General features: G+C 49.1%; 1 protein-coding gene across 1 annotated transcript in view; it reads right to left on the bottom strand.

Moving 5' to 3' along the window:
* The window catches only part of ACSS1 (acyl-CoA synthetase short chain family member 1), a gene marked incomplete at its 5' end in the record, with an annotated part of 33,183 nt that extends 9,387 nt beyond the window's left edge, over positions 1 to 23,796 (bottom strand). Inside the window, 8 exons of the mRNA XM_082481877.1 lie at positions 1,412 to 1,504; positions 2,079 to 2,216; positions 2,513 to 2,660; positions 4,391 to 4,543; positions 7,257 to 7,432; positions 8,934 to 9,133; positions 19,905 to 20,001; positions 23,499 to 23,796. Coding sequence (XP_082338003.1) covers positions 1,412 to 1,504; positions 2,079 to 2,216; positions 2,513 to 2,660; positions 4,391 to 4,543; positions 7,257 to 7,432; positions 8,934 to 9,133; positions 19,905 to 20,001; positions 23,499 to 23,796 — 1,303 coding nt within the window. The remainder of the gene's footprint in view (positions 1 to 1,411; positions 1,505 to 2,078; positions 2,217 to 2,512; positions 2,661 to 4,390; positions 4,544 to 7,256; positions 7,433 to 8,933; positions 9,134 to 19,904; positions 20,002 to 23,498) is intronic.
* Between the last annotated feature and the right edge of the window lie 768 nt (positions 23,797 to 24,564).

The raw sequence follows: 24,564 nt of genomic DNA, 5'->3' as shown, positions 1-24,564 counted from the left end.
AACTCAGATGGTTTAAGAGATCAGTAATTGAAATAGACAGTTGTTAACTCTGCTCTGAATTCTGAGGTTGTTTTATTTCAAATCTGAAAATAAAAAGAGTCTGCAAGTCTGGTCTGTATTAAATGGAACTTGGTTGTGTGCCAGAAGCTAATTCATTCTGTTGAGATGGGCCACAAGGATCCTGAGGAGAGAGCCTGCTAGCAGGAATAAGGATGAAAACAGGAGCAGCTTGACTGGAAAGGGAATTAATATTCTGCCCAATGGCAGCTAGAAATTTAAGAGTACGGTGGTTTTTTTTCAGCAGATGTCGAATGCCAGCAGCTGTGCTGCATCCTTTAAGTCCACGGCTCCATGGCAAACTGGTGGTTCACGACTTGGAAAAGACATATTGCAAGCCACCTTCAGCAACTCCTGAATGTTGGTGCCTAGAGGAGAGGACCAGGTGCTGAGGAAGGAGCTGCAGGACTCCTTCAAGTGCAGGACCCCACGAGGCCGCACAGCCCCAGCTGGAAGGAAGTGCTGTGGCCTCTCTCAGCTGCTGGCCAGGGAGGGCAGGAAGCAGGGACCATTTCTGCTCCAACTGGACAGGGATCTATAAGAGCCAGTCTTCATCATTTGATGACCAGAGTGACAACTTTATCTTTAAACATCTACATCCAGCAGGTTGCAAACGGAAAACAAGTCTTAACTGATGCACAGAGCTGGGCCAAGCATGTTGCCAAAACAGAAGTGCACTCCTTTTTGAGGTTCCGAAGGTGCAGGGCCAAAGAAACTACAGCATACTACTTCTGGGAGAAGCTGCTCCCAGGCAGCCCTGCTGGGTGACAGCCACTGTCCCTTACCCACCTGATGCAGAGCCAGCAAGCCTCCGCTCACTCCTTTCCAATCCTGCATTAGGTCCCTTTGAATACACAGCTTAGCTTTCCATCCTCCTCTGACTGTTCCCAGGAAGGGAAACAAAGCACACCTAAGTACAGATTGTGGCTATACGGTGCTATAAATGCCTTTTCATGATAAGACCATATCAAGGTCAGTACAGCTGGATAAGTAATTGAAAATGAGGTTTCCAATTCAAGCTGCCTACTCCCAGCTTTGCCCAGAAATTCAATCTCTGCCTCCTGTTTCTAGAACCAATTGAGATTTTCCAGCATTCAAAATATCAAAAGAACATTTAGAGGGGAAAAGAAAAAAAAAAACAACAACCCAACATTGCTATTGGTTTTATATACTGGCACATTCTTATTATGTGCTGCAACTCCCCAGTGACTTTCAAAAGCTGATCAAAATGCCAGGAAGTGGGGTTTTTTTGAAAGACTCGTTGGATCCCATTGAAATGTATCAATCCTCCTCTACCCACCAGCAACCCGTCAACGGGTCGGGGCCCCCCACGCTCCCCGAGGACGCCTTTTACCTGTCTGCCACCACGTGTCCACGAGGGTGCAGCGCCCTTCTCCCACCACGTGGTAGAACCACTGCCAAGCTTCATGGTTGATGGGCTCTCCCACTAGACCGAAACAAGAAAGGAAGCAGCCTGAGACTCAGGGGTTAGCAGGCAGTTCGTTCTCCCTTTTGGGGCACAGCACACCGGATGCACAATCGTTAAGCAGAAAGCTTACAGCGTATGTGCCAGGATGAGCAAAAGACTGCAATGTGCTCATGGAACCGAGGACAGACTTTTTCCAAAAAGACTAAAAGGCAAGCAATAAATATCACTGAAAGTAACTAATCAATGCAGGTCATGCATAAAGTACCTCTAGAATCCTAAATAATGCAGTAAAATGCTGCTTAGGTCACCTAGGCCAGTAAAATTCAAAGTGACGTAATTTACCATGGGATAAATCTTTTTAGCAAAGAATGTGATCCTTCAAAATAAACAGGCAATCACACTAAGGCTCAATGGCCCCAACCTCAGTTTGTTTCTCCTTCTGCTGGGAAAATATCTTATAAGCCAGACGGGAAGCCTGCTTTATCATCTGTTTTTAACCTCATCCCATCTGGTCAGCCAAGCTCCTCTAGTACCTTAATTTCACCAGCTAGAACCCCCTGTCTTTTTCAGAAGAAGATTTCACGCCCCTTACCTGACCCCAAGGTCTTCAAGGAAGATCTGTCATATTTCTTCACCCACTCTTCTCCATAATTCAGCAGCAGGCGTATAGCCGTAGGTGCTCCATAAAACTGATTAATTTTCAACCTTTGTACCACTTCCCAGTAACGACCTGCAAGATCACAAACAGGCTTTTTATCTGTCTAGCACTGACATAACGCTGCAAATGCTCAGCAGGAAGGTTAACAGCCACAGTTAAAGCTGTGGCTACTGTGAATATAGAGCAAAACCAATGGCAACTTTTATTTTTTCACCCTGGATGCACAGATGTTCCTGAATGTTGTAGACACATGTTCCAAAGAAACGGAGCTTACCTCCCCTGAGCAGGCAGATCACACCAAACAGGTTTCTAAATCTCCTTTGTCACACTGCCACGTCTAGCCAAATCTTTGCCCACCTCTTCCTCACCTGGGTCAGGGTACACCGGAGTGCTTTCAAACAGGACAGAGGTGGCTCCATTGCAGAGTGGTCCATACACAACATAGCTATGTCCCGTGATCCAACCAATGTCAGCCACACAGCCAAAAACATCGCCTTGCTGGTAGTCAAATACATACTGCAAAGATAAATGTAAGGCCAGCTGACTTTCTGTTGGCAGGCTCAGAGCTCAAAGGTAAGGTGCAGGACCGGACATCCAAGTGGGAGCAAGAGAGCGCACCAGGCGAGCAGAGCCAGGCACGTGGGACACAGCAGTACAAAGGCCATCCCAAGGTGAGGAAGCAAGTCAGAGGGACCAGTACCAGGGCTTCCAGGCTCCCGACTGCTTCTGCAAACATACAGGGAGCATGGCTGTACCAGGAGCTGCTCAGATTGGAGCAACAATACTACAACCAAAGCTCAGAGCCCTCGATACCTGACGTTGCCTACCCCAGGCAGTCCATGTGGGAGAGCTGACCCTGAATTACAGGGAGGCTGTACGCCTCAGAGGCTCAGACCCCTCACCAATACCAACAGGTTTCCATGAGAAAGCTGGAGAATCTAACACATGCCCATGAAACATTTTCTGAAAAACGTTCTTAGCTGCTCAGCTTCTCTATCACTGTATCGCTTTCCAGATGCTCCCCTCTCTCTGCTCATCAAATTCAAGATAAATATCTTGGAGAACTCATTATCTTGTCTTGGTTATGGAAAATGCTTCCCACTGTAAATCTAACTTCTCTACCACATGGTGAAGAGGTCCTGATTCATAAGACAGAGTAGGTTTTATGTTTTAAGTGAAAGAAAGCGGATCAGAACTAAAAGAAAACCCCATGAGTATGTGACGAGAGTGTCACACATGAGTATGCGAAGACCACAGAGGCCACACAGGTCAGCTGATCCCTCTACCTGGGAGAGTTAATTCTCACCTTACCTTTGCAAGTGCCTTTCCCTGTCAGGCTCTGAAGTACCACTAAAGAGACCACAGCTGCACACAGTCCCTCCCTGCATGTCTGCACCAGGGTGCAGGATCTACCTTCTGGACTAAGAAAGAGAGAGATGCCTTGGTGATTACGCTGTCACTTAGAAAAGCTGACATAACAACTACCCTTCATGCAGAGAAGTCTGACACTCACATATTCAAATCTAAAAATTCAACCCTGTCAGCCTAAAGAAAGAAAACCTCTGCCTGAATTGTGCGTGATTACAAACAGGGTGATACCACTAAAGTCAGATTGAGATCTGTCACTGCAGACCTCTCCACATTTCACTGTTACCTTTTCATATGCACAGCTGAGACCAGAAGCTTCAAGAAGCAGTGCCTTGACTTTTTTTTTCATGAAGGGGGGTTATTACATTTAGCCTAGATCACACGGAAAAGCAGCGCAAAGGTGCAAGCACAGAGCATGAATGTAATTTTTGATCTTCAAACAAGCGCTATGCAAAGAAGTTGTTTTAAGAGTCCAGACCCTCTCTGAAATAAAAAAGGCCAGCATCCCACTGCAAAATACTATGGTAATATTCACATTACCAATGCCAGTAAGATACTTACCAGAATCAGCTCTGCTGCATCACTTTAATGTCTGCAAATTTTGGCCTGCAACACTAGCACATTTTAAATGCAAAAGTAGCAGCACCGCAGTTTCCTTCCTTTCATAACTCTAGGCTCTGGTTTGCATAGTATTGTATTCCCCAGGAACAAATCCTGAAGATTAATTACACGTTCTCAGACATTTTTCAGTTTGTTTATGCCCAGTAAGCAAATTGGGCAGCGAACACAAAATACAGTAACCCCCCCCAATCCAACTCCCTCTCGTTAGTACTGTCGGAACGTAAGTGAACCTTTTCCAGAGGAAGCAGCTGAGTTACCTTGTGCGTGACAGCAGCGTACAGCAGGTATCCAGCCTGGGTGTGAACGATTCCTTTGGGTTTCCCAGTGCTGCCCGAGGTATACAGCATGAAAAGCATATCTTCGCTGTCCATGCTTTCTGGAGCACATACAGAAGCTGCCTTGGCCATTTCCTAAGGAAAAAAAAAAACAAAACGTGGTAATGACAGAAAGACTGGTTGGCTATATGGAGCCAACCAACACTCCACCTATAAGCATGTCCGCAGTGTCCAGAGACCAGAACCACCATTGCTGTTGCCCTCTCAGAAGCATCCATGGATGTATCATCGGCTTTATGTGCTCACGTAGGGGAAAGGTTTGTGTGGACGCATAACACTTAGCCTCTCTGCTAGGCACAGAAGTCAAGGGGAATTGCCAGATAAAACAACATTTCAGGAAAAAAATGGTAGGTCATAGCTTGCATTTCAAGCCTTTGCAAGCTGCTAGTAGAAAACCAAAATGTGACTGCAAACATGATCCACACTTGACAGCAGCAGCAAGGCTGACTGGACACGGGTTAGGACCCTCCTTTTCCTTTTAAAACTGCTGTGCTACACTTAAACTATGCATTCATCTCTCTTCCCTGGCCCCAGCAGTGGATGACTGCCCTGCCCATTTGATCCTCAAATTCTAATTGCTTCTACTCATGAGAAGGAGAGTGCTTTACTCTCCCACCTCTCACTCTCCTCATACTCCATTGTTTGCCCAGGTGGGCGAGATCCTCTCCTCACCCCTACGGTCCGAACCGTGGGAGGGAAGGATGCAATGTACTACTAGGTCAGAGCAAACTTTTTGCCCCAGCTTGTGTGCCGAGTCCAGCAGAGGAAGGGAAAATAACGTGCTTTGAAAGAGATGCTTGTGGTCACTGCACCTTGTAGCAGCAGAGGGCTTGTCTGCCCAGACTGTAGATTTTTCAGGAAGAGGTTGAACCCTTTTTTATGCGTGTACAAACTTAATTACACTCAGTGATCACTGCGTGTTCCAGATGCTCAACATATGGCTGTAAAAAAAGCACAGCTGGCTCACATCTCTCAAGCTCTGTACTGTCCTAGATGAATAATGATTCCTGCATGGGTTATTAGGTGGCTCTTTGCAGAGATTTCTAGGTACCGCCTTTTTACAAGTATACACTGTAATGTAAACATGCTATATTTACAAGTGAACACTACCAACTGCAGGTCCAATTGTTTTATAAGTATCTGACAAACAAAACTTAGTAAAATATGAAGAGTTGATAGGGTCAGATGTAATACAGCACTCCTGCCCATCTCAGGTGTTTACTGTGACATTCCCGCACTGTCAGTTCAGGCTGACTTGCCAGTTTTTGAAACTAAAGAGTTAATATGCTCCATTACAACATGAGCTTAAATTTTGCAGTAAGCCATTGTACACGAGCTGGACTGCACAACTGCTGTAAAGATCAGTAATGACAGAGTTAACAGCATTAATGGTTTTGTTCTTGTTGTTTCAGACCCTACAACTGACAATGGGCTGAGCTCAGCTCTTGCATCACCAAAGCGCCTCAGGCTGTTTGCAGACTAAGGAAAATCATCAGAATGTGCTTTGTGGAGTAAGAAGGAGTAAGACAATTTCCGTATAAAACCCACCTTCTCTGTTTAACTTAGCGAGGTAGTTGCTCCTATCTCATGTGACCAGCACAGGGACTCCTGAGGAATGATCTTGCCTGCAGACGGGTGATTTCCAGGCATTATTGTGACGAGTACTTTCTGTTTACTGCTGCCAGCAAACTGATAAAACTACTTCTGCATTAGGCTGCAGTCCCGTGTGTACCAGCTAAACACATTAAAATGACTGCTGTTTTCCTCCCCTGGAAGCAGAGGTTCTATATATTCCCAAGCCATCACTGTCCTCCCATCATGGGGTAACCATGACACTGTCCATAAGTCTCTCCAGGAACTTGATTATTTCTGCACTGCCTTTCAACAGTGTCCAGTCTAAGAGTGCATATGACAAACCAGAACAGAGTGTCTGAACACCGTGTAACAACAGCAGCAATGGCGCCAGTGCACTCTGGGTCTCAGGAAACATTCATTCCTTAAATCTCAGCACTGTTTTCAAGACTACTAAAATGGAGCAGCGTACCCCCTGCCCATGCTGAGGTGAATTAGACAGATGGAGCTACTTCAACTCACAATCCCAGAAGACACTAAGTACAGGCAATCCATTTGAGGATGAAGATCCAGCTGCCATAAGGGGCATCTCCTTTTAATCTGCAGAAGTCAGGTCCAAAAGGCACAGATGGAGAGAAAGCCGATCTAGCCAACACTCAGACCTATAAGGAGTTATCCAGAGTGCCAGTGGGTGTCTGCAGAGTGAGATGACTGCAGGGACATACAGATGCACTCGCTGCAACACAGCCGTTACCCATTAGCCCACTAGGGTACCGTGGCAGCACGGGAAGAGCAGCACAGACTGAAAACCTGCTCCAGAAGCAGTGTGAAAGCCAGTCACTGCTGGCAGGTCTGGTGCGGCTACATTAGAGGGCCAAGCTGCAGTGCAGCGGCTGCTTCATAGCCTTCTGGCTCGGCTCACATATGCGAGGAAAGTACGGGGACCGCCTGATCTTCCTTGGCTGCCGATTCCCAGTGTAGCCCGCAGCAGATCAAAGACCAAAGCCAAATATCAGAGTGTGCGTGATCTATACTTTCAGCAAGACTCTCGCATGTATGTTCTGCATCGGGTCTCTCAGAGAGGTCTCTATTAGCTGAGCCCTACATTTACTAGTGCAGCATATTTCTCTCCCCCAGCACAGTAAAAGCACAGTAAACATCACATACTTCAAGAAACATCAGGGGAAATAGGCAAGGTTTAACAACACCAACACACCTCCTCAAGGGGTACATCACGGTCACCCATCTGGACTTTGTTATCTGTCCTCTGAGCCACAAAGACGTGTTCGATGCTTGGACAGTTCTTCACAGCTTCATCCACAGTTGTCTTGAGCTCTATGATTCGGCCTCCCCTGACTCCCTGGTTGTAGGTGATAACTGCTTTGCATCCAGCTAAAAAGAAAAAAAATTAGCAGACATACCAGCCTGTTTTTCAGGCTAGTATGCGCACCCTGCTTTCATTACTTTTGGGGATGATGTATGGTACAACATGTGTGACAAATACACAGAATTATCAATCAAAAACGGTTGGCATCACAGACAAAAATACTTTAAAACCTGAGACCCACAGAGATTGGGAGTAGCAGCAACCTCCATACATTATCTAGTCCATCTCCTCAACCCCAAGGCAGGGTCTGCTCCAGCTGAACCATTTCTGACAGCTGTCAGTCCAGTCTTCCTAAAACACTCCAGTGGTAGCTATTCTACTACTTCCCACCAGTCCACTCCAATGCCTACCATGAACATGAGAAAGTCTTTCCCAATGTCTAGCCCATGCACCACTCACTGCAATTTAAATGCCTCAATCCCTGCCCAGCAAAGCCAACATGCAGAACAGTTTCTTCCCAGTTACCTGTGTTATAGTGAATACTGCTGCTCCAGACTAACAGCTCACATATTGAAACCAGTGCAAGACTTCCTACGACCTTAGTGAACAAGCACCTTCTTTACCCTTTCACATCCTCTCTCCAGGACTGTGTATAACTGTCTGTTGCAAACTGAAGTGAACGGCACCAAACTCAGCAGCCTCTCGGAGGTGTTACCCTGCTCTGAGGTACCTGCAGCCTTCTGAAAGTCACTCGTACCTTGAGGAGAAACCTCCTGGCAGCCACAGCAGAGCCACAGCCTGGCAGAGCACTTCAGACTGTACCACACTACGTTAACTACAGAGCTGTGGCTGCAGAGAAATGGCTCTTTAGCCCATCGCTTCCAAACAAGTGGCGAAAAGTGAGAGGTAACTAAAACATGTACTTGCTCTCTGTAGATTAACTCTACTAAAACAGAAAAAAAATAAAAGCATGAAAATTGCTGTGAGACTTATTCCCTCGCACGAGCCATAAAGAAACTGATATGACTGCTAGGACATGAACCACTTGCTATTTTGTTCTTCTGTTGGTATTTTTAGCATTACTTTTTACCTAAGCACACTACACTACAAGGGTTTTGGGCTAAGAACGTCTCCGTCTGTTGGTACAACCGCTAACAGAGTGGGGGCAGGCTGCCAATACCTCCAGTGCTATACATAAATCACAGTATCACAATCGAAACTGCAGAATTAGCACTGTGCAGGAGTATCAAAGAAACGCTGCGATTATACTGCGAAAGAACAAATCAGGCCCCATGCCTAAGCTCTGGTTTTCCCTCCAGCTTCACTGTTGTCTGGCAGTAACCCAGCGCAGACTGAATGTTAAGCAATTTATAAAGTATTTTAAGGCCAGAGGATACTGCATCTGCCACTAAGGAAAATGCTCTTCACAGTACATTGCAAAGGAGAGTGAATTATCCTGCCAGCCGAGAATGAACCTTTTCTCTTTCTGCCAAGGAAACACAGAATTGGGATATGTCTTGGAGCACTGTCCAAGATGGGTTTGTTCCCCAGTCTGCATCTACTTACAGTCCATGATCCTCCCAGCTAAGGATTCCGCGCTGAATCCAGCGAAGACCACAGTGTGAACGGCCCCAATCCTGGCGCAAGCCAGCATGGCTGCCACAGACAAGGGAGACACAGACATATAGATGGCCACCTTGTCCCCTTTCTGTATCCCATATTTCTTCAGGGTGTTGGCAAGACGGCAAGTCAGATCCAGAAGTTCCCTGCGGCACAGAAACAACATTGTCATGCGACAGCACGGCCTGTTTTTCGTGGGGGAGCAAAAGAAAGGATGAACTAGGACCGAGCGAGGCATCACGATCACCCTGTGGACCTTGTTGTCTCAGCAGTATAGGGCACGCCAGCTTTTGCATCTTAATGAAGGGTGGCCTGGGGTGTGGTGAGATCCAGAATGCTCCTGCCATTGGGGAGAGAAGAAAAGGGGGATGGAGAGCCACGCTTGCTGCAGAAGGACGAGCGAGTGAGAGCCGCAGGCGCTGCCCGGAGCTGCCGGGCTCTGGCGTGGGTCGAGCAGACAGCAACCCAGCGGCTGTCCTGCTGCTTCTACAGGTCAGTGTCCATTTTAGCCATCCTTGATGCCTTTTTTTATCTACAAGGCTCAGACAGAAGCTACTCGGAACATGAATGGGATAAAGACAAGATGAAATGGAAGCCGTTGTCCAAAGACTCCCAGCACTGTTTATGTTGGGGAACTGCTGGAAGTGCTTCACAACTACTCGCTTCTCTTTAAATTGCAAGGGTAAACAACACATTTGCATGCATAACGAAGAAAAGGAGAAGTCCCGAGACACTTGTGAGAGTGGCAGATTTTACAAGACTCTCATCAAAGGCGGATGACCCGCAGCCTGAATTCCTTCACTGTCACTTCACCCTGCCATGCCACAGAGCGCAATGGCCTCGCAGAACAGAGATACTGCTCCAAGTAAAACTGCAGCCACTCTTGCATAGAGAAACTTGGGAACACCGAGAACAGGAACAAAAGGTCTTTTCACAGGGCCTGCCGCTGCAACGTTCTGACTTAATAGCAGAAATGTTCCCCTAAGGAACAAAAAAAAGCAGTTTCGTGGGCAAGGACTTGCACGTACACTTATTCTGATGCCTGCACGGGGGATAACACGATTACAGGCATGCCTGGGACTAAGATGCTGTCATGAACCGAAGAGCTCTGCATGTCTGCAGTGGAAGGGCTTTGAGAAGACGACAGATAACTGTGGCAGGTGAGGAGTGGTCTCATGCCAAGGAAGGAGGTGACCATCACACGGGACAGCAGAGCATCCCTTGCTGGTGCCAATCATCAGCTCAGAGGAGAAGACTCCCAGAGTCCGCCAGGAATAAAAATTGTCCTCTGGGTTCAGGAACTTGCTGAGTACTGAGACCCAGCAGAGAGAGAGATCTTCTACTCCCTAGCACACTCATCTTCAATCTGTCACATGTGAATCCTTAGGGGTCTGTAAGCTATGTCACCAGGGACTCCAAAAACTGTTAACAAACAAATGAATTTCGGGGATCTGCATTCCATAATAAGCTGTAAAGCATGAACCTACCAATGTATCCTTATTTCCCAGAACTGGCCATAGCTGTGAAAAACATACAAATAAGCAAAAGCTGTTTTCAGCCAGTGGCTAAGCTGCAAATAAAATGAAATGTTGTTTCTGGTCCATCAAAAATTGTTTAGTTTCTTTTTTTAAACCAACGCAAGTTGGAAACAGGCAAAGCCCAAGTGCTGCACTTTGGAAATGTCATAACAAAACCATGGGCTGAGAATAACTTGGCATCTTACTTTTTTAGGATAAAACTCCACCTGCACCATGAGGGCAGCGAAGCGACACAGCCATAGAGAAAGTACGAAGGCAGATACAAGGATGGCTGGAGGGACACCACTTCCCTGCCATCTTTTGGAAGACAAGAAAATGAGCCTCGAACCCCAGCCACAGCATTTTGTGTTATTTATTTGAAGACTATTCCTGTAGCATCAAGTGAATAGACCACTCCTGAAGAAGAGGACCTCAGAGAGATGGCCAGATGAGCTCAGTGCCTACTCCCTGGCAGTAGCTGGCAACAGCTGCCACCACAGAGACCACAACCCTGCAAAAAGCAGATACAGAGTGGCTTTATCCTGGAATGAATTTCCTCCTAATCCCTTACAGCTACGGATCAGCCTAAACTCTGAAGCACAACATTCAATACCTTTTCCCAAGCACTTTATGACCATGCACGTTCCTGCTATCGACATAAGCACGCAATCTGTTAGAAGTATGATTTTGCTTACTTTTACTAAGTTCATAAACTGAGCGACTCTGTGCAATAATAAATTCCCACCCAACGTTTGTTTGTGTGCCTTGGCCTAAAAGGGCACATTCTCTGGTCCAGAATTCATCCTATGCTGCACTAGAGAAAAATCTCAATGTGGATAAATATTAGAGCCAAAACCAAACTGAGCTGCTTAACTGCAGAGCACAGGAAGTGAAACAAGCCTCAGACAGGCAGTTGCAAAAAAGCAAAATAAAAAACACTTATCTGCGATGTGCAATACCCAAGTGCTTTCAGAGCTGCAGTCTCTTTCTCCGGAACAGAAGTGCCAGAAGAGCTCTGGCTGCCAAGGGCATCCTTTCTGAGCAGCTCCGTGGTTCCCTTGCTTCTTCAGGACTCGGTGACCCTGATGGCAGAAGCTCTCATTGGGGTTTTTTTACGATTAACCCCAGTTTAACATTTGCTTAATGAGAGTGTGTGAGCAAGCCGATAAACAAGAAGGGCCAAGTCTTTACCTTCAGCTTTCTACTTTGTGCTCTGCAAAGGCGAGATAGGAAGGCCTTGGAGGTCCCTTGGGGGTGCAGCACAGGGGGGAACGGACACAAATGCAAAGAGAAGGTGAAGCCAAGAACTCCAACAAAGAAACCCACAAATCCCTGAGCATCAGGTGTGTTTTCTGGCTCCTGTAGCAGCAACTCGGGCTTCCCCTCCAGTTCAAGAAAGGGAGTTAGCAGGAACGCTGTGTCAGGAGTCCTCCCCTTGACTGCCTTGCTCCTTCGCGCACGTTTTGCTATCTAACAGGCAGGCAATTAGTACACACCAGCAGATTACACATTTCCAGTACTTAACCTAGGCACGTCTCAGGGTGGAACGAGCACTCTGCAGGGTCGCTGCACTGCAGAACTGGGTGGTACAGATCCAAGCAAACTGAGCAGGAGGAAACCATGGCCTTTACCTTCCTCACCTGCCACTGCTGCCAAGCGTGGCGTCGCGGCCCCTCCATCACGCACGGTTAGAAGAGCCAAAAGCATTTCTGGCCTCAAGCTCATCACTGCCCCATGGCATAGAGGCTATGCCATCCAACGCCAGTGGATCTGCCTCCTGTCCGCACCCTGGAGGTGTGTTGGTAGCAAGGCACATCTACTGAAACCATACATCAGATGCTGAACAGAGCTAGATGCTGTCACCCTGAAGCCGAGGAGACAGTGCAAAAGACGGCATCTTCACTTAGCTTCTGCCTGCACTGACACATGGGGTACAGAGGAAAGGTAGAGGAAGCAGAGGCTTGGAGGGAAAACATCTGCTCTGGAACGGCTCAGCCATTGCCAGTGAAGGGCAGAGAGAGGCCAGAAGCTCAGAGCAGACATGCACTGCTTCTGCAAACCACAAGGAGACAGAAAAAGGCAAAAACCCCAGGTGATGCTCACGGAGATGCCGCCTCCCTGCACTCCAAAGGATTTCCATGCAGCCGCCCAAGCAGACGGCACGGAGGCGGGTACTACGCTCAGCAGAGCCAGGCAAGGCAACCAGCGGAGACGGACACAGCCGCAGGGCACGCAGAGGGTCCTGGGACACCCAGCTCTCTGCCTATAAGCCGGGCAGACAACAGGAGGATCCTCAGCAGAGCTGCTGCAGGAGAAGGAAACGTGCTGCGACGTGCGGAAGCGCCCAGTCCCTCCAGAGAGGGGCAGCCCGGAAACTGCAAAGTCAGTTCATGGCGCAACAGTCTGCAAAAGCAGCTCGTTAAGAGCTGAGGTTAAATGAAAGAACAAATCGGGCAGCAAGACGCCGCTCCAGCGGGTAAAGTATGAGGGTGGAGCTGAGAAATGGGGAAGCAGCAACCTGCTGGACCCAGGAGGTGAGGCCGTTTGCACAGGAGAAAGGACAGTATCTATGGTATGTGCTTTTAAAACAAAGCAAGCCAGGGGAGGTGGTAAGCCCATTAATGAATGTGGGCAGGGAAGGTGAAAAAATCATGACACACGGAGGAGATTCTGGACTCGCTTTCAGAAAACGTTATCTTCCAACTGAAAACGCAGACAGGTCCGACCCGTTCGTTGTACCGCAGGTGTGAGGGTAGATAGCTGCTGAACGTGGATTTCCCATGAAGTTACCCATCCCAACCCTGCACCTCCAAAATCAGAGGGAAGTGCCATCTTGCCCCAGTGACACACCAGCTCACAGCACAGGTGACACACTGACAGTCTTTAAACGCCATGCACAAGAGCTCTGTGGAGAGAGCTGGCTCTCCCCCCGTGCCAGCGTGTATCGTGAGCAGGGAGAGGCTGGGTTGCACATAAATCCCCCCCGACTCCACATTCATAACAACTGCTCTGTCACAGAGCCGCTCTGGGGTTTGCTCTCCTGACCCACTGCCCGCCGCTTTCCATCAGCTTTGGAGCAAGCCCTTCACGTAGCTGTTTCACGTCACGACCTGCTGGAAAACCTTTCAGGGACAGAGCAGTCTGCTCCTGTTGTCTCCCTGCAGCCCTGTAACGTGGTACGGCCGCGGCAAGCAACATGTCACAGGCTTCGCAGTGAGTTTGCAAGGTCTCGGGAACGCGGCCTGCGATGCTCGCTCTGTCTGAGCTCTTCTTGACCTACTTGAAGATTTGTTTCAGCTGGTCTAGCTGCAACAGCAATTCTTCTAATTGACCAGGTAACTATGGCTAATCTTTTTTTTTTATGCTGCTTTATCTTTTTATGCTACCGTCACAGGTTTACAACCCGAGCATAATGAGGTAGTATAAAAAAATACAGGCTTGGTATGACAAGAGGCCTAGAGAAGTGGAGGCACAGGACATGGTGTGAAGGAGAACAGGCGGGGGATGACAAGTGATGGAGCCCAGGCTGGCACTGGTGGCCCCACGCTGTGAATGACAAGTAAAAGAAATGTGGACCTGCTGCTGGACAAAAGTGGTAACCAACAGGACCTCTTTCTTTCTTTTTCTGTAAGAATTACATCTTGACTAATAAGATTGGAATGTTAAGGGCTCAATTATACTAAGAATAAACTCTTGGCTCTCTCTATAGAAGGTGTGCTTCCTTTTTGCCCATAAACAAGACACTGAGCATTAACACCGTTCTCTGCTAGAGACTCATCACCCTTTATGCAGGCATCTCCTCAGTTATCACAGCATCGCTTCCAAGCGCAAGACCCTCCGCAGAGCCAGCAGATCACTGCTCAGGCCACTACTTCTGTTTAATCTAACAGACTCAACACTTCTCTCCCTATCTTTACAACATCTCTGTTCAGAAACTGCCAGACCATATTTCTCCCAGATATAGTGGTGCATGTGTTTCCAAAGCCCATCGCTCAATGTCTAGAACAACGACTCCGGTAAAACCCATCACCGACACATGGCATTTCTCTGACGCATTTTAGGGATGCCTGGCAGAAACATTTTCCCCAAGAAGTCTGATGCTATCTTTCACCACAGCAAGACAGCCTGCAGCTTTCTAAACAAAGGAAGGCAGTTCTTTTTACATTTAAAAAAAATACAATCAAGACCTTCTCTGGGAAGCAGCCTCTTACAAAGCATTTCTAGATATTTTCCTAATATATTCAATGTCATATATGGGCTTTGACAGTGCCTGTTGAGGAGGTTCAGCACCAGCCATGTTCTCTGCTGTCTCAGCACTACAGCTGGGCTGAGTATTTCTTGCAGCGACCAGTTTATTGCCTGGAACCATAGTTTGGATCAGGCTGAAACGACTTGAAAATTCAGGTCAAATGCCCCAAACAGATTAATTGAAACATAAAACCCTCCAAAAAAACCCCATATCTGGGCATCTCTCAGCCCGACACCCTCATATCTCACCTCCTAGCTGTTGCCGTACACAAACTACTGCGGAGCAGCAGAGTTTGAATCCTGCCTCTGTACCTTGAGATCACAGCGCTGAGGGTGGGTTGAAGTCCCCTGGGACACAGTAGGTCTTCACACCCATCCCTCCTTCCTGGGTGAATGTTCTGGCCACAAGGATAATGCAGAAACCTATTCACCCCTCCCTGCAGTTTCTGTGACAGTGCCTCAGTTTAACCCTCTCTTTCCCTCACTTTTTGTTAAACAGAAAAAAAACATGTGTTTGCTTTTTTCACCTAAAGGAAAACTCATCATTTTTTCCATTTTAGTGAGAATAACTTAAAAATATAAAGCTCAACAAGAGGCTTTTTGGCTGTAAGTTCAATTGTTAAGCCGCGCACAATTGTCCAGCCTTCCTGCAGACATCCTGAACCCGAGGCAAGGAAAACCCCTTGTGACATTTTTCAGCTAAGAAAGTGAAAAGTCACGGAGCTGCCTTGGATGGGGAAAGCCGAAAGCCTGGGCAAGATTTACTTGCAACTTCAACTTCAGAAGCCAACACTGGAAAGGAAGAAAAGAGTTTGCTGCCGATGAGAAACACCTTCCACACTGCACAGTCCGGTGGGTACCCACATGGCTTCCAGCCACAGTCTTCACTGTGATCTCTAATACAATTTCAACCATTTCAGCTCAGCCTGAGGAACGACCACCAGTTGGCTTGTTAAAGGCATAGCTTTGATGTCGCTAATGAAGATGTCCAACCATGTCTCTCCCACCTACCTAGGACCCTACGAAAAGCTACAGAGGACCCTACAAAAAGCTACCGAGGACCTTAATTTCTAATCCCCCATCTTCTGCTTTCCTCTCCCTACTTTTTGCATTTTGAACATCCCCTCTGCCTGCAACATTTTCTGCACCGGAGTGAGCTCCTTCATAAATTAAAACCCTCCTGTTGAGACCCAGCCTTCAACACTTTGCAAAAACAGGTTAGCTAACACGTACTGCTGCCCACTTCTTCCCACAGCTCCCTCTGGCAATATCCACAGGACTTCGCAGTGCAAGGAAATCCTGGCTCACAGGTGGCTAAATTGTAGAGATCATCGTAAACAAGGGAACACCCAAGAGAATAAATAACCCCATGTCGTACAGGGGGAGGTCTGGCATAACTTTAGCTGCTGTCTTCAATATTGCCTGCTGCTGAGCTTACAGAGGCTGCAACCCAACAGCTCCAGCCTCCAACTCCACCTGCTTATATAAAGCACTTGATAATACAGTGCCCTTTAAAACCCAGGCTCAGCAATGCCTTGGAGAATTCCTCTGCAAGGTTTCAAAGCTCCTGCACCCTGACAACGTCCAGAGAGCAGGAGAAAACACTCCCAGCCAGGTTGGAACCCTTCTGCCAATAAATTCAGCTGGCTGCTCACAGCAACACACTCCTGTGGGTTAACCGCTACCTCGCCACTGCCCTACCAATGAGTTTATGGTCGTTTGGCCTCCAGAGAGCCAGATCTCTTGATAACAGATTGGCATGATCCGTCCCACTTTGCTGACTGCAGCCACCAAATCCCAGGAGGGTTGCATGTCCTCTTGTCACAAAGCAGTAAAAAAGGCAAGTCTCCTGCCTTCCCATTCAAAATGGGAGATAATTTGAAACTTAGCTGAATTTCTACTTGATAAAAATGAAACCCCAGGGGTGGGGGGGTGGGGGGGGGGGAAATCACAAGAGGGGCCAGGAAACTTTCTTTCCCGAAAAGGTGATCTGCGGCAGTTGGAGAGACAGAACAAAACTCAGCAGTGAAAAAGATCATCACAACTGAGCTCGTAAGGGCAGCAGATCAGCGTTCAAGCAAAACGGAAATGTTCCACCTGTGGCTGTGTCTATCTTTGCCAATAAGGGGACGTTTGGACTCCTCTCCTTGCACAGAGCACTTGAACTCAGCTGCAGAAACACAACCCGCCTTGCAGACGAGCGTGCACAGGGATGCAGGCTGACTTACAGCAGGGTCCCACCAGCTGTTTGCCAGCTGCAGGCAGGCAGTTAGTGGGGCGGCAGAGGCAAACGGAGGCTCTTATTCCTCCCAAGGACGAGCAAGCTGGGACAGCACTTTCCAATGTAGCTGCATTTCTTGCCAATGCATGGAGGAGGTCCCACTGCCCGAGGCCTTTCCCTTCCTTGGGGAGGAGGAAGCCTGTTCCAGCCCTTTTCCTGGACAGACAACTGCTTCCTTTGCAGGCTGCGATGGGAACAGGGCCAGCGCTCAGCTACTTTCTTGCCCCTGACAGCTCCCCAGAGGAGAAGGGAGAGCACCCACATCTTTCCTTGTGCCACCCAGAGCTTATCTATAGGGAGAAGAAGCTCACAGCAGCAAGCTTTGCAAAGTAGATAAAGCAAAAAAAAACTGGTGCCTTGTACTTCTCTGCACGTAAGCCCTGGACACCTCTCAGCTGAGATTCCAGGACTTTCCTTAAGGCTGGCCTATAAGGCAGCGGGCAAATTAAAGTCTTTACCTTCCTAGCGCACAATTTTAAAGCTGCCGCCCCATTAACGGCACATCCCGATCCTCAGGAAACGGGCACATCTCCTCTGGCACAGACACCAGAGTTTGGGTCCTCCTGATATCCAGCATCCCCCTTATTCCCTCTTTACGCTGGGGCTGTCCTGTGCTGAGGCTGGCGTGCAGAGACCACCCTGCTACAGAAGGCTCTTGGAGGATTACTCAAGCAGCATCACAGCTTCTGGGCCACCTCTTTTTCTGATATGCTTTCCCTCAAAAAACTTCTAGGTAAAACAAGGCGCTACTGCAAAAAGATTTCAACTAAGCTCAGCCTCAAAGGGAGGTCAGTGCCAACACACCTTGGAAAACCCATTTAAAACCTTTAAAAATGCAGCCCAAAGATCACAGAAAAGGCAAAACTTTTTGATTCTTTCCTTGCGTGCACACCCATATAATATCCCTGTTTTCAACAAAGCTATTCCTGACTTAATGAGATAAGCAGAGCACCGAGTGACCTGTTTTACCACATCGTAGGACCAAAGTCTCTTGAGAAACCGTGTCACTCAAATACAGTCACATCTCACCAAGAGTATCAGGCAGAAACAGGAACATGGCTCTCAAATACAAGCAGAAGTTCAATAATAAAAATTGCCAACTTGTCTTTCACTTGGACGTTCTTCTTTCTGGTTGCTAGTTACCGTACGTTTGTAAGGCTGCTCAAAGAGGGATTCAGTTTTCAGATGTGGGTTACCTGTCTTCAAGCCACAGCAATGACAAATCCACAGGCTGAAAATACGCTTTCTTCCAAATACATTTTGGCATGGCCAGGAAAAAAAATACAGTTTTGTTGCTGTTCAGAAAGGCCTTCTTGTATCTCCAGAGATCCTGAGAAGGTGGTTTGAGGGTCTGGAGCAACTCGGCCCATTTCAAGTACCACAGTCTAAGGGGCAGGCCAGAGTTGCCTTGAATGAGGCTGTGCTATCTGATGGGCTGCTCTCCTCCTCAGGTTAATCACAGCACAATCCCCACCTCTGACCTACCCACAGGTTCATGCCTGGGGTACGAAGAGAGCGGTAAAAGTACATATACCACACCAAATTCTGGGAGAAACCTTCGATTTCATCTCCTTTTCTACCACCATGATGGCAAAAACAAAACTCAAAGCATCTAGGCAAGCTACCCAAGTGGTTACAACACATTTATATCATAACATGCCTAAACAGCCTGTCAAATAACAATACCAAGATCAAAACCAATCCACTTCTTCCCCAGCTTTGTATCAGATAGCGTTTATTTCTGTTGCATGGAGCACTAACCTCTCAAAGTTATTTGTACACCCACTCCTCCCTCCTGACCAGCTTCCTCACTCCAATTAGTAATGTTTTCAGGAGCTTTAATAAATCCTGGAGGTGAACCAGACCACCAGAACCTATTTAGGCTCAAGGAGCTCCAGGAATCCCAACTATCAACAAGCTACAGAAAACATTTTGTAAAAGAGTCAGATGCCAGGACTTCCTATGTCTCCTTTGCTTTCTGATCCAGCAGATCAAACATGTGGCTCCCTAAAACACGCACTGAAGAACGTACAAGTTTGGGAAAACTCTCACTGGAGAGACAGATGATGTAAAAGGCATTTTTCCAGACAGGCCTGTCTCCTAAATGAGGGCACATAGCTGGGAGAAGAGAAACACGCTTGAAAACTGCCCTATTCTCACAAACTCTACAATCTAGAGGAGCAATTACAAGTCGGCATCACTCGGAGCTGCCCCAAGGTTGCTCCAAACTGCACTGAGGATGGGGAAGAGGAACACAGGGAGCTTCAAGTCCCCGCCAGCCAGGACTCGGTATCGTTCTATTGACCATCAACACAAGATGTCTGCACCAAGACATTTGCTGCTGTGCTGAAATCGAAAGCTGCTCACAGAAATTTTCCCATGAACACTTCTAACGAGCAAAAAGAAAACTGGCAGGTGAGAACATAAGCCAGGGAGAAAAAACAAGCCTTTCTCTTCTAAAAGCCCCCACTTAGAGAGAGGGAACCTACAGGCAGGCCTGATTAGCACCATAACCAGAAGATGATGCCAGATCTCAATCTGAAGTTTCCAGTAGCTGTCACTAACTTACATCCACTGTACCTCCCACCCTGTAGTGTGTTTATGACACAAGTGTCTAAGATCAGGGAACCCTCTCCATGAAGAACCCAAGGGAAGAATATCATTTCTCAGTGGGAACATGCCCCCGTTTTTCAGGAGCTATCTCATCATGACACCACAACCTAGCCGCAGCGCCACGGCTGCATGTCCTATGTGCTGGCGTACCTTGGAAGAAGGCAGAGTTTCACAGAGGTCCGATTTCAGAGAAGCAGCTCTTCTCCCCGCCCCACCTCATGGCCGGGCATCCGAAAGCATCGTGAGAAGGTGCCATACCTGTATGTGACATGCACTGCGGTGCCAGGCTCATCTCTCTCCCAAATCAAAGCCGCTCTGTTCGGAAACTTTTCCACGTGTCGATCCAAGCAATTTACTGTAAGAAAGCAGAGGTTTAAACAAAGCCTGACCGTACGTGAGGTGCTCTGTCAACTTAGCTTGGTCAAACGTAACAGCAAGCTAGCGTAAGATGAATCACTCGTTAGCTGGCTACCCACACACTCATTTATAACACTGGGAGTGATAGCATTTGTAGCACTGGTAAAGCTGCCCCTTGCCGTATCCGTAGTATGCAAATACTATGGTTAATTGGTACAACTGCCTTAAAGGTGGCATCCCCAGGAGAGGCCTCAGTTGATTCAGCTCAGCTTAGCTCCACTGGCTAAGCTTAAACCAGCCCAAATCTCTGCCCTGCTCCCAGCACCACAAAGACAAGACACTCTTGATGTTTTCGCTCCCCAGAGCGCTTTGCTACATGAATCTGACAGACCGTCTTCCCCAGCTTGCATTTTTAGCACGGCATCGTTTGAATTTTCTAATTAAAGCTCATGTGAAACATTTTTATAAAAGAAGCGCTGAATCTCAGTTAGCTGAAAATAGCTAAAACTTTAGGATCTAGGGTAAACTCACAGAGTAGACATCTACGCGTTACCAGGCACCGGGGAAAGATGAACACATCTCAAGCTGTGTACTACACTTCCTAAAACTTAAAGGTATAAAATTACCTTCTGAAAGTGCATCTCTCCCCCCGACAACCTGAGGCGGAGGAAACCTGACAACTACGTGAGCTGCTCAAGTGGACCTGGGCAGAGCACCCACCCTGAAGAAACTTAGAGAGAATCCACCCGAGAAACTTGCCTGCATGTCCAGTAGCATCTTGCCTCACGGTTAGAAATTAATCTTGTACAGCATTAATTCCAAGCCTAAACTACACTTACTTATTTCATTATAATCTTCCAAAGGCAGTTACTTTATTTCAATAAAAACCAGGCAGGCACACCGCTGTATAACTCAGAGAAAACCCTTAAAATAATTGCCGAGTTTCAGATAGTATTTCCTGGAAACGTTAATGCTGATGGGGAAGGATTTTGTTTTTCCAGGTAAATTAAGTGCAACAAAAGCAGCCTATTGCTGTCACAATTTGTGAAGTTTAGGTAACCCGCAGCCCAGGCGTCAGCTTCGGCTGTTCTGTGATAACAGCTGATTTATACCACCACATGGAGGGTGGGAATGAGCCCCTAAAGGCGCGCAGAGAGAGAAATCCCTCAGAATTCAGCATATTTCATTACAAGAACAACCGTCAACCTCAAAAGTATGAAAAAAAGCTCCTCGGCCGTTTAAAGTCTTTTACTTTTCAGTGTAAATTCCTGCAGCAATACTGTAAAAATAAAGGAGATCGTAGAGCCATTTCTTAGGCCATTCTAATCGATACGGGAGGACAAAAGCTCTGATGGGGAATGCTTTAAGCGGTTACACACTGGTTTCCTCTGCCGTCTGTCCACAGGTAACTGGATCCGCTGCGGCTGGGTCCGCCACCCTTAGCGACTCCCACCTCCCAAGCTCATTGCAGCAACACCCTCACGTATTGTGCCACACTACAGTAAATCACATTAACGGGCATTCGTTGCCCAAGCAGCATTTCTCACTCGTGAGCAGCCGTACTAGCCTTCAGAGGGAATTCCTGTTGCAGCAAGCCCCAGCTGAGCCAAGTGATAGCTTTAGCTCTTTGCACACTAAGAACCGGCAGGTGAACCCTGGCCAAATGCTATTATTTCCTTCCTGATCTTAGGCTTACCAGAGCCTTTTGCTCGGTTTACAAAATAGAATTTAGTGACCTTCCCCTTACTACTATACCCTAATGGTTTCTCCATAGGTTTTCATGCCTCCTCAATGCTTGGAAACTATTCATTTTGGTAAGACGTGCTGCTGAGAACCCGCTGCCCCGGCTGGAAGTGCAATAGTTTGTCGGGTTATTCTCCTGGCCAGGAGTTACAGTGCAATAAACCCAAAAGTGCTGAAGCTCACAGTACCCCCAGATCCTACCGCAAGGTCTCCCTAAGCACAAAGCAGCAGATGAATCAGTTGCCTGCAGTCCAGCTGTGCAGGGAGACAGGCACACAGGATGCTCTGGATCAGGGACCTGAACTGTTGCCACGTTTCTGTAACCAGTGTTCACATCAAGAGATCAAGGGACAAAACCAGAGCCTCCTAGCAGGAAATCAGCCACTCGGCCGTGGCCGAGTACCATCTTCATTGTGCTTTAAAAGAAGAAAACCAGCACCAGAAAAACTGTTTAATCCTGTGCATCTGTGTTTTAGCGGTCTACAATTTCTTTTTACCTATGCAAAGAAAACTAAGTGGCATTTAGTACCTGCGGAAGAACCAGACCCAAGACACGATCTAAAATCAGACCCAACAATATCTGGATTTCAAGACACCTGACCCACATGGGATCCAGAAGGAGGTGTTGATCCCACTCTACAGAAGAAAGAAACAGATCCCTGAAAGCCTCTGTGGTCAGCCAAGATCTTCCTTTCAACGGGAATCAATGAAAACAGAAGTCTGGCTAAAACCCCTCTGATTGCTGGGTGCTGGAAGCAGGGCTGTACACACACCTCCATCAATTTGGGGTCCACTGCTGGGAATCATCTCCTGGGAGGAGACCCTCCCCTATGTTCTATGGAAGACCTGAGGATGATTTGCCCTTCTGCTGTGAAAAAAGGTGGCCAGAGATGTTACAGTTCCTGCACTACTGAACCCGTGATTCAGGCACTCTCCCAGGGATGGGAAATGAATGTAAGAAACATACACCCCTGTTAAAAGACTTCACCACCGAGTTGTACCCTGGACAGGGCTTATCCCACTGGATGAAGCAGGGTCACAGCACGGAAGAGGCAAGATATGGCCAGGAAGAAACTCAAGAGGCAGTTAGTACGGTCATGGCAAATTTTTCTCTTCCTTCATGTAAGTGGTGAAGCTGAAAGAAAAGACCCAGCTCCTCATTTAAGAGAGAAAAGAGGCTGCAGCCTTCCCCGTAAAAGACTGCGATTCATACCATCCACCACCTTTGGCTCCATCTTCTCATCGCCGCTGCGGAGCCCACAGCAGAACCAAGCAGCACCCAGCCACCGGGGCTGAGGGTGGCACAGCCGAGGTCAAGGCATCCCTGCCAGCATGGCACCAGGGATGCAGCATCCCATCCCTTCGGCAGGGCCTTCGCCCCACATGGATCCCACACAGAAAGCGCCGGGGCTGCAGCTGGCTTCCCGCAGAAGCCGACGGGCGGCCGGCAGGGAAGTGGCACCATAGCAAGAAGCTCAGCCAGGGATAACCCTGGATTTCCCCCCGCCTCCCAGCGTGTCGCAACTCCCGGCAGATTTTCCTCCCACCAAAATCCTCGTCTTTTCCCCCAACTCCCTCCCCCCCGCAAAACGAGGGGCGCTGGGTGAAAACTACCCCAAGTGGGAAACCTCCCGGCCATCCCCAGGTGCAGGAGCGGGTACCACCGGCGGGCAGCACCGGTGGGGGCACCCCGTGTCCCCCCCCCCCTTCCCGAGGGCGTCGGGGGATGCGCGGGCCCGGCGGACGCCTTACCGGAGACGTTGAGGCGGCCGCCGAGGAACCAGCGGGCGGCGGCACCGGCGCCCGGTCCGTCCCCACAGGCCGTGTGGAAGGGGCTGTCCCAGCTCAGGCTCCCCCGAGCCACCTCCGCCCAGAACCCGGCGGGGTCGCGGGCCGCCCGCTCCCGCCAGACCCCGTACTCGCCGGGCGGTAGCGCGGCGGGACCTCCCGCCTCGTTGCAGCAACGCCGGGCGGCCACCGGCAGCCCCCCCGCCGGCAACCGGCGGCTGAGGGCCCGCAGCACCCGCGCTCGGGCCGCCGCCAGCGCCATGGGGCACAGCCCGCCGCCGCCGCCGCCGTCGGGGCCCCCGCCGCGCCCGTCACCGGCGCCGCCCCCGACCGCGGAACGGCCCCCGCCCGCCGGGAGAGACCGCCTGCGGGGAGGGGCTGCCCCCGGGCGGGGCGACCCGCCGTCCCCACGGACACCCGTGGAGCCCCGCGCCCCGAGGCGGAGCCGGCAGCGCCCCGAGGGACAGCCCTGCACCGGCGCGGCCCCGGGATGGCCCCCGCAGGCTGGGACACCCCCGGGAGCATCCCGCACCCAGAGACACCCCCCGCAAAGGGCGGCCCGGGGGGGCCCCTCACCCAGAGAGACGCGGCTGCAGCCTCACAGCCTTGAGAACACCCGCAGCACGCATCCAGAGAAGACACCTGCCCAAATGCACCCCCCTGCGTCCACGCAGCCCTGGGAGCAACCCACACACACACACCGGCACCCACGGAGTCACCTGCAGAGATACACCTCGATGTATACCGCCCTGGGAACATCACCGGCACCCACGTACAGGCAGAGGTGCACCCTCGTCGCCACAGGTGCAGGTACGGGGCACACGCACAGCAACGCTCTCGCGCGCGCGGGCACACTGTTCCCATCAACAGCGGCTGTCCATCGCCACACGCACGCCTGGATACCGACCCCCAAGTCAGCACAGCTGGTGGCACGGCCCTCAAACGGCACGGCCAGCCCTCACGCGCGGCCAGCGCTGGTGCACCTGGGGAGGTGGCCAACACGCTGTGCCCTTGCGCACCGCCACCACAT

Source organism: Vanellus vanellus (genome assembly GCF_965231255.1).
Source record: "Vanellus vanellus genome assembly, chromosome: 3".
Classification (NCBI taxonomy): Eukaryota; Metazoa; Chordata; class Aves; order Charadriiformes; family Charadriidae; genus Vanellus; species Vanellus vanellus.
This window is presented reverse-complemented; position numbering and strand designations above follow the sequence as displayed.